The following is a 10,614-nucleotide window of genomic DNA, read 5'->3' as shown; positions in this document are numbered from 1 at the left end:
GTCTCATAGCAGGTGCCCTGATCAGTCAGGAAATCCATGATCTGCGCTTGGGTAGATCATGCTGCATGGTCCCTCCAAAAGGAATACCTAACTGGCCCTGAGTTTGTCAAGTACTGCATAAAGCAATTAAAATAGTTGAGTACAGAATTTTGCCATTCTGGTTTCATTTATATTTATGAACGGTAAATAAATGCACTATGTAGTGAGAAATCTTTCTATTATCATGACATGGCTAATTCCCAGAAAATTAGGCCCCTTACACATGGGCGTTGTCTGAAATTCGTGAACAGATCCCCTACGGAACTGGGGAAGAATGGATCAGATATCACTTTTGTGAAATCCGTATCTGTTCAGTTTTTTTCCCTCCATCTTGTAATTAATTTAAATATGGAGCCTAACGGACTAATGTGAAGTCTATTGGCAGGTGGACTTAAACAGACTCGAGTCCGTTTACATCCTTTTACCTCTGTTCGGTCATATTTAGGTTCGCCAAAACGTAAAAGGATGCAAACCTTTTCATTTTTTCTGACCTAAATGGATTCTGAGGTAATCGGATGTAAATCGGACGCATGTTCTTTTACATCCGCCTGCCCTTAGACTAACAAAAAGCCTCCAACCAAACCTGCCTGAAAAATTGACAAGCAGACCTGATTGGATTGGCTGTATGAGCATGGCCTAACAGAGGCACCTTCCTGGCCAGCGCCACTGAAAGTTAATGAGTTTCCCCCACAGCTTGCATATACTTTCATATCAAACATAGGATACCAAACTGTGCATCCCATTGCAAACATCTGCATGCATTTGTGTTCTAGGGCTTCATGTAATGTATGTTTATTACATCTGAGGCTACCCTAAAAGGCCATTGAGGCTGCAGACGTGTGTCCATATGCAGGCAATTCTACCAGGCAGTCAAATATACCTATAAAGTTACTTTTTTGTGCTCCTCGTGTGCAAAGAATAAAAACCATCAACAAACGAGGTGAGAAACAACATAAAAAAGGACAGGAAAATAGTCACAGCCTCGACGGTCTTTGTACAGTACTGAGATTACAGTAGATCACATGAAGTGGACCAATTAAGATGCCCTTGATTAAAACTGCAATTGTTTTTATAAACTATAACAGAGAATAGTATCCTTTTTTTTTTAACCCAATGCTGACTCCTAATTATTAAAGAACATTACTTACTCCAGTAAAGTTATCTCTAGTTTAAAATCTGCTGACTTACTAATAGTCATGGGCAAAGAGGCGTATGCCACCTTCTGTCTCCTGTATGCCAATAGTAGAGCAATCTCTAGACTTATAGCACCCCCCGACACACTAGACCAGGGGTAGCCAAACTCCGGCCCTCCAGCTGTGGTGAAACTACAAATCCCATGATGCATCTCTCTCTGGGAGTCATGTCTTTGACTGTGAGAATCTTGCAATGCCTCATGGAATTTGTAGTTCCACCACAGCTGGAGGGCCGGAGTTTGGCTACCCCTGCACTAGACCTACGGGACTCCTACACAACAGCTTTTTCCTCGTTTGCCCACCCTGTGTCTCCTGTTGTCCAATCACAGAATGGATAGAGAAAAGGAGGAGGGGTAGGCAGTGCAGCTGCTGTATAGCTGACCTGTTTCTCTCCTTTTGAAGTGGCAGAAGTATAGCAATTTAAAAAAAAAAGAGCGAGACAGCAGATGGCATACACCTCCTTGCACTTAACTATTAGTAAGTCAGCAGATTTTAAAAAAAAAAAAAAAAAAGATAACTTTTTTGGAGCACTTCTTTGACATATAACAATATAAAAGGCTGGATGTAAAAGCAATATAAAGTCCTATAGCATAAACAGTTAAAAAAGTATTTTTATGATAAACAAGTGTCTAAGTGGTCATTTATCTTAGCTTCAGGAACCTCAGCTTTACATACAGGGCAGTTAACCTTCTTATTCTGGCTACTGGAGATGGTAGCGTTCGTAGGTCTCTGCTGGTCACGAGGGATAGTTATTGCTGGTTTATTGCCAGTAGTGCTTACTCCCGGTACGTTGTGGAAAAAGTGCTTAATGCCTTGACTGCCATCCATTCTGGGCCTTTTAGGAGCCCGACCATAGTTTCCTTCACTGTTTGTTTCCTGTGAGGTAGATGGTGTACTCTGTGATGAGATTGCCATTTCGGATGAAATCCTCTTTTGTACCACATTAGAAGTTAACATTTCGGATGAAGTCCTCTTTTGTACCACATTAGTAGAAGTTAACATTTCAGATGAAATCTTCTTTTGTACCATATTATTAGAATTTCCACTTTTAGTCATTGATGATGCCACGTTCCTGCTATTAAAAAGTTTTACTGGAGACCCACCAACATTGATGAACATTTTGGTGTTTGCAACAGATATTTTAGGCACTTTGGAACTGGAAGCTTTGTTTTCGGTTCCATTTGATGATGATGTAGTAAAGTTTAGGATTCCATAAACGGGATTTTTTGGCACAGGTTTGGGAAGTTCAAGTGAAGAAGGAACAACATTCTGGACTTTCTGGCGCTGAATAGATTGACTGGATTCACCAAGCTTATGACCTGTACCACTAAATGGCAGAAACGTACGAATATCAACTGCCTCGCTTTTTACTGCAACAAACAAAACAAAAACATCAATATGCATCATCATTAGTCCACACACACTATATATCTTCTACTGCACTGCACTTTAAGGTAGTTCTCTTCACACACCTAGGGGCATATTCACCAAACACTCGCTGGTGGTGAATAAATCCCGGTCATTTAAAAACACATGCGCCAGAAACCTGCAGTAAATATGTGATGTATGTCAAATTCACTGCTTTATAAATATGTCCCCTCAATATCATTTTGTCCTCTAATGAATCGATCTGCAGATTTCCCAGGAAGTGCAGTGCAGTACACATTGGCATTTTTAAATGTTTGCTTTTAAGGAAATGCCAAATTGGTAAGGGGTCAACATTAATTTCTAAGTTTTGGAACTGGTACATATACAGGATACACCCATAATTCATCCATAGGTTTTCTAAAGATGAAAACAGCAGAAGCTCATACTCTCTCTCTACTTAAACTATGGCCTGCCTAACAAACTAGTCAGAGAGGGTCAGGAGTCACTGCTTTGACTCTCACTTTTAGGTGTGTACATACAAGCTTTAGCTATTGAGCCCTGTAAACTACATGCTTTTATTTTGCAACAAAGCAGGTACAGATAGCCTGGGGAACACAGGAAAAGAGGACTATGCTGGAAAAAGTAATCTGGGACTATGGACAAATTAAAACATGACATACATGATGAAGAGTGTCACTGCAATGACACAGCTTTTGGGAATTTGAGTCCGCTCCCCCTTTCTTTCTATTACCTGTTGATTACGCAAGGAGATTTACCCAAGAAACTAGTTTCAACTTCACCTAAGGGTCGTGTCATACAAGCCACAACCCACCATGACAGGATCACTAACAACTTTTATTACCGTTGATCTTGGTAGTAGGTTTTCCCAACAAACTGGTTTCACTTCCCCCTAAGGATCATGCCACACCAGGCACAACCCTCCAACAACATGATCGCTAACCTACCACTTACCAGTTTTAATGGAGTCGCTGCCTCACTAGTTGGAGCAGCGAGATGTCGTTCCTATGCTAGCGAGGGAGATTTGACAGCATTTTGGGCCAACAGGGGAGTGATTCTGTAGAGGTAAGCAGAAACATCTCCCAGGTGATTCTGATGTTGGCGATGTGTCAACAGAGGCAGAATCACCGACAAAACATCAGCCTAACTGCAATTTAGTATTGGTCAAGTCCTTAATATATTATTAGAGCTGCAACAACTTATCAATAATGAGAATTGTTGTCAACGATTCACATAATCGATTAGTTGATTCAGCTCCTCCGCACCCCCCCCACTCCACTGTTCTCTTTCTCGCTGGTCCTGGCTCCAGTGGTCTGTGTCCCTTTCATTTCCTGTTGCTCTCCCCGCCTGTGTCGGCAGAGGCAGTGGGGACACAGAGCGCTGCAGCCAACGCCAGTGGGCAAGAGAGACCAGTTGTGTCTCTGCATTCCCCGTATCATCTGCTGCTGCCCCCCCACTGGTGCCCAGGTTCCTCAGCTGCTCCCCCATGTCCCTGCCCTACACGTCAGGTATTGCCGCATCCGCCAGTGAGAGCAATAATTCTCAGGCCAATATTTATGGCTAACTCTGATGACCAGGATATATTTATCTCTCTATCTATAAAATTCTATTTTTTGTCCAAGTTTGGTGGGTTATTTTAAATAAGTTTTTGTATATGTTGGTTGGAATTCAGATTATTTTAAATTCATGAAACTAATTAAAATGTCTAATACACACAATTATTATTTTTTTTAAATTATAAAAAAGGTTGGAAAAGTTTCCGCATGAAAAAAATCAGCTGCGAATTGTGCTTTGTGGTGCCATTCATTTCAATGGCACCCCAAATACGCCTCCCGCCTGCAGTGCGATCATCCGCACTGGAATGTGCAGTATCGCAATGCTGTGCATTTCAGTGCAATGCGATTGCAAAAAAAATGTGCATGCAGTTTTATTTTGAAATAAACTTTGTTTTTAACACTCAATTTGTGTTTAATATTTTGAATAAAAGATATTTAGTTTTTTTTAATTTGATCCAATTAATGGAAAAAAATTTGGCCAACTAATCGATTATGAAAATAATCGTTAGTTGCAGCCCTATATATTATACACCTAGGTTGTTTCCATTGTAAACAACACATCGCATAAGTGAAAAAAACTCAATGATGTTAATAACATACATATCTTTTTACCATAAAACCGTTACTACCTTTAGTCACGGTCTTGGCTTGGCTTTCAGAAACTTTCTCCTTTTTCTTGTCTTTGTGAGAACTGGACTCTGGTTCTTTTACCTTTGTGAAAGTTCCCCCACAAGTTCTTTGATGGTCAGCCCACCAGGGATCATGTGCAGATGGTGCTCGGTTCATTGCTCGTTTAACATATCCAAAATATGGCTTTCTTGACTGGCAGGGCCCATTACACCTCCACCAGTGTTTTCTGTACTCTTCTACTTCATCGTGAAAACTGTGATAAACCTAAGTCAGGTATTAAAGAGGAAGTAATACAATACATTTACAATGGTGGTTGAAGCAGAAGAAATACACATGCATTTGTCGATTTTAAAGAGGTTGTAAGAATACATTTATGCCAATACTTACCTCCAGTATCGGAACTTCCGGTCAGAGGGAGATCTTTCTTTGACTGGTAGTGCCGAGGGAGCATGGAGCCGGCTTCCTTTTCAATCAGGAAGTTGAGAGGTGGGTTATGACTCTCCTCCCAGCTTCCCAATTGCCTACGAAGCCGACATCCTTGTTGCTAGGCAGCCTGGCTTCCTAACCAATCAGGAAGCCAGGCGGCACGTAATGACCCGCCTCCCGGCTTCCTGCCTTGAAAGACGGTGTACTATGGATAGAACACCGGCTTCACTTGCAGGTCATGAGGTGCCGCCTGGCTTCCTGATTGGTCAGGAAGCTAGGCTGCCTAGCAACAAGTTAAGGCGGCTTCCAGGAAGCTGGGCTCCACGTTGTGACCCACCTCCCGTCTTCCTGATTGGCTAGGAAGCCGGCATCCTTGTTGCTAGGCAGCCTGGCTACCTGACCAATCAGGAAGCCAAACGGCACCTCATGACCTGCCAGCCAGCTTCCTGATTGGTCAGGAAGCCAGGCAGCCTCAGCAAGTGAAGCTTGTGTTCTTTCCATAGAACACTGTCTTTCAAAACAGGAAGCCGGGAGGCGGGTTATGATCCGCAGCCCGACTTCCTGACAATCATGGCACACGGCAGCGATACTTATCGGTACTCATGACCGAGAAAACATATCGGTACTCATGACCGAAAAAGCGGTATCGGTGCACCCCTAGTTGACACAAATACTTGTTTCTGTTCTTCAGATTTAGAGATAGCCCATTCTAATGAGCCTGCTGAACCGGAGTACCAAGTGGGATGCTCTGCCTTGAATTTAATCACATTAACAATCCAAGGGTTTGAATAAACATTGCACTCTGCTACCCCTTTAGAAGTGCAGAGATGCCTTTAATTTGATCTTAACTCTGTGTAGAAGTGTGTCAATTACAGGAACAAGGAATGAAGATTCTGGCCAATATTTGTCATCAAACCAATACTGCTCAGGATTTAGCAAGCCAAGGTTGTCTGTACATTGAAATATAAATGAAGCTTTGAGAACATCAAATTACTAAAAGCCTTGTGTACAAATTAAAAGCACTCTATTTTTTATTTAAAAAAACACAACTTTTCTTTAACAGTCACAAAACCTTGGATCAGTGTAAGACAGGCAAACACAAAAGGCAATTTGCAGTGTTATCTTTTTACTTAGAGCTTCAGTTTAAATATCTCGGCCTGCACCCCCTCTTCTCCACTGACTAAACCTATACGGCAAACAATTAATACCATACTTACAGATATATTGGCACCAGTAAGACCGTTTATTCGATTCATATGTTTGAGGAATTCTGGACCATGGGAATCCCGATCCTTGTTGTTGTGCGTGACAAACAGAAGGGCATGGATCATTTCATGGAGTAATGTCTGTAAAGCACAAAAAACCACCAACCTCTTACATCAAAATTCACTGACAATATTACCACCAGCCTTTATTTGTACACTACATATACCTAAAGTAAAGGCATCAAAATCTATAAGAAGGACACAACTGTTACAACCCAAAGCAAAGACAGAAAAGGAGAAACTTTGTACAACTGGTGGCTCTCAATCCTGGCCGTCACTGACAGCTTGAGTTCTCCCACTAACATTCGGTAACCAATTAGAGTGGTTGTTGATCCCTATGTGTTCGCTTTGTCAAATACCACATGCATGACAAAGTAATCATTGTGGGGAAAAAAAAAAAGTTTAGCCTGCAGATGAACACAATCATCTTCAGGCTGCATGGTGCCTGCTGTGCAATATATTAAAAGAATATCGAAACTCAGAAATGTCATATATAGCAGCTTCCCAGCCCTTATATGTGGTGGCTGCATTAAGATGGCCATTCATTATGCGAATTTCAGGCGGTTCTTCAGGAACTGGATGAAATTTGCACAATGGGTGTCCGGTTGGAAATGTCCAAACAAATGAAGGCGGCAGCCAAAAAAAAATTGTCGGGAACCGGGAAACAAAATCGGCCATTATGAAAATAATCATTAGTTGCAGCCCTAAAAATGGCAAAATATTTTTGAAATATAATATACATTTTACATAAAAATATGATGGCAGTTTTAGACTGTAAATGTACTTTTCTTTTTATTCTGCAGTTGTTGTAGTTAACACATTACAACATTTTTTTTTTATTATTAATGGTATATTATTTTAACCTTATAGCCATAAATTCCACTTACCTGTATAAGATCTTTTCTAGGCCTAAGTGTCAACAGAGGTTTACTAAGACGTATAGAACACAAGCCTCCTCTTCCTTCATAGGAACAAACCCCTGCACAACTATAGAAAACAGAATACAAATATAAACACATACATGCCATATATACCAATATATATTACACTCACACTGCGCTCTGATGGTGATGCCAAGCGTTATGTTGCTTATTTGCATTATGAAAATAGAGTACATTTTACTTAATTACTTTTCCAATGGTGACTCTGAATTGGGGGGGGGTCATGACCCAGAGTATTGCAGTCCTATGTATCGATACTCTGTAGAGCAGGGGTGGGTGGCTCTGGCCTTCAAGCTGTTGTGGAACTACAAGTCCGATGAGGCATTGCAAGACTGAGGTACAGGCATGACTCCCAGAGGCATGTTGGGATTTGTAGTTAAAGCACAGCTGGAGGACTGGAGTTGCCCACCCTTGCTACAGAGTATCTACAGTTATCAAATACTTGCTGCCCATGTGCGAAGTGCACGGGACGCACAAACTACTGTTAGTTATACAGCTACATGTCCCAGTTGGCCTTGCTGCTTCCACTTCACCTATACCTTAAGAACCCATTCACACTGAGCGACATGCAAATCGCGCGACTTTGAGCGACGTATCGCGCGACATCTTCCTATTGGGCTGTATGCAATCAGGAGCAATATCGCTCAAAATCGCTCTAAAAAAGGGTCATGTAGAAGCGACGAGCTACAAGCGATATTGAGCGACATTGAGCGACGAGATGTGAACAGCTACATTGAAATGTATTGGTGAAGCTACATAGAGCGATATAGTGCGGAAATATGAGCGATATCGCTACAAAAATCGCGCGATAAATCGCTCAATGTGAACGGGGCCTTAAACTGTAAGTCTCAGCACACTGTCCCCTCCTTCTATATTCTGTAGTTCAAGCGTGAGCAACTGGAACTGCTTCCAACAACTGCTGACCAGCAGATACAAGTATCGTATCTGTTTTATAGTACTCTAGAGCAGCGGTCGCCAACCTTTCGGACCTCATGGACCACTAAATTCATAATTTTAAATCCCACGGACCACTAATATGAATTTTTTAAGTATATATATATATATATATTCTCATATTTTTTGTTTCCTCATATATAAATATATTCTCATGTGTGTGTGTGTAAATATATTTATTTACAGTGCTTGAAAAATGTGACGGTGTCTCACCAGTCAGCATGACCCGACTATAGCCTTGCAATTTATGTTAAACATTTTTGGGGACAGATAGAGCTTTCTTTTGGAGGTATATAAATCACCATGGGGTGGGGGTGGCTTTATTTTTTTTTACTCTATAATGAAAAAAGTACCATAAATGTAAAAAAAAAAAAGTTTCCCTACGTTATGTTATAAAACATTTATTATTACCCATATTTTTAGTAAAACATAAAAGTCACGTCGGGTAAATAGACACCAAAAATGTCAAGCCTTAAAATTGCATGCGCCCGCAAAATAGTAAAAAACGCCCATTTTTTTTTTTTTTTTTTTTTTTTTTTTTTTTTTACACACAACTTTATTGCTATTACATGGGGGGGCTAAGAAGCCCTCTACGGGATAGCCAATTTACATGACAGGCCCTCTTTATGGAGACATCAGGGGTCTCCAAGACCCCTAATGTCACCTAGGGACCCCCAGAGAAGCTGATGAAGCAGAGATCGGCATCATCAGCTTCTGTATCTAGAGAGTGACTTAAGTGGGTTTTTCAAGCCCTGTATATATTATACACAAGAATATATCTATATATTTATACAATATATATACACATACATACATAGGTGCAGGTGTGCCTGCAGTGCTGGCGGAGGGAGGGATCAGTGCCCGCCCCTGGCCCAGTAATAATATTGTTTCCCCCCCTATCGAATCTGCCACTGGCCCTGCCGGCGGCGCTCAGAGCACATGCCCCGCCTGCTTCAGCACTGCCCCCAACCACCCCCGTGCCTCCCCTTACCCGGCTTCTCCCCACTTTTTCTATGTCCCGCGTCCAGGTACTGATGAGATGCCCCACCTCCTGCAGAGCCCACACTGTACTGAGAGCCGCGCATTCATTATGACAGCCACTGCCTGAGTCAGTGAGAGGCAGCCCCGGAGCCTCCATGCCACTTTATCTTTCAGGGCAGCACGGAAGGTAGGTTGGAAGTCTTCAGGGAAGTTTCCTTCTTCCTATCCCCATACTGTGGGTAAGGCACAGTGGGGGGAACCCTTGGCAGGTGGTCCTCCTTTCAGGTGTTGGTTGCATGGGGTTGTAGTGCCTCTTACTAACACACTATCGGGGATAGAAGGAAGGAGACTTCCTTGAAGAATTCAAACCTACCTCCTGTGCTGCCCTGGAAGATTCTAGGAAAAGAAGTAACCGTGTACCTAACTTATGTTTTTTTTGTTTCGCACGATATTTGTGCTAATGTTTATCAAATCGATATTGTATGAAAACATACACTCAAATGAATTTTTGTGCACACAAACAATATAATAACCTATTTTTGGTAACATATAAGAAAGACGGGGTCATGTTAAGTTATTCAATACCAAACATGTCAAGACTTAAAATTGCACGTAGCTTTGCAATGGTGAAACAATTATGGTACTCAAAATTGTTAACAGATGACACTTGAAAAGCCCTCTATTAGACCCCTGATGTCTCCCCTGCAGTCCAATACAGGGGAAGAGGCACAAGGCTGTGCTTGATGGGCTGTTTACCCGGCACTTCAGCTAGGTTTCTGAGAGCTCTAAACCAGGAAGCGCTGAGAGGACAGCACTTCCTGCTTCACTTATCACAGAGTTGTTCAGGGAATGGATGTTCCTTGCTCTGCTCCTGCTCTCCATCTTGACACCATTTGCCGTGGTCCTGGGCCCCCCAGAGGGGCGTTGAGCCTGAAAACCATGTCGGGGAGGTGTGGCACAATCACAGGTAGGTACAAGTGATCTAGATGCTGTACAGCTCCCCAGATCACATGTGCTTGACAAGCTTGGCCTGGTGAAAATAATTATACCAGGGTCACAGCTGCAGCCACGATCTTGGTATAACCACTTCAGGATAATGTTGTATATATGTGTACGGTGGGCTTCAGACAGACAAGCCTCGTGTCATGTGATCCCAAGGGGCCACGGGCAGGGGGATGGGTAAATGGCAATGCCAGCCTCACCTAGGTGGAGGAAGTAGGAACAAGTTCCTGCAGAAAAAAGG

At 42.2% G+C, this 10,614-nt stretch overlaps 1 protein-coding gene across 1 annotated transcript in view; it reads right to left on the bottom strand.

Moving 5' to 3' along the window:
* Window positions 1-1,820: 1,820 nt before the first annotated feature.
* SPRTN (SprT-like N-terminal domain) overlaps window positions 1,821-10,614 on the bottom strand; it is a 9,352-nt gene continuing 558 nt past the window's right edge. Inside the window, exons 2-5 of the mRNA XM_018572941.1 lie at window positions 7,383-7,482; window positions 6,448-6,576; window positions 4,804-5,068; window positions 1,821-2,602 (exon numbers count right to left, since the gene is read on the bottom strand). Coding sequence (XP_018428443.1) covers window positions 1,845-2,602; window positions 4,804-5,068; window positions 6,448-6,576; window positions 7,383-7,482 — 1,252 coding nt within the window. The 3' untranslated portion in view covers window positions 1,821-1,844. The remainder of the gene's footprint in view (window positions 2,603-4,803; window positions 5,069-6,447; window positions 6,577-7,382; window positions 7,483-10,614) is intronic.

Source organism: Nanorana parkeri, unplaced genomic scaffold (genome assembly GCF_000935625.1).
Source record: "Nanorana parkeri isolate BGI_ZX_2015 unplaced genomic scaffold, ASM93562v1 scaffold46, whole genome shotgun sequence".
Lineage (NCBI taxonomy): Eukaryota > Metazoa > Chordata > Amphibia > Anura > Dicroglossidae > Nanorana > Nanorana parkeri.
This window is presented reverse-complemented; position numbering and strand designations above follow the sequence as displayed.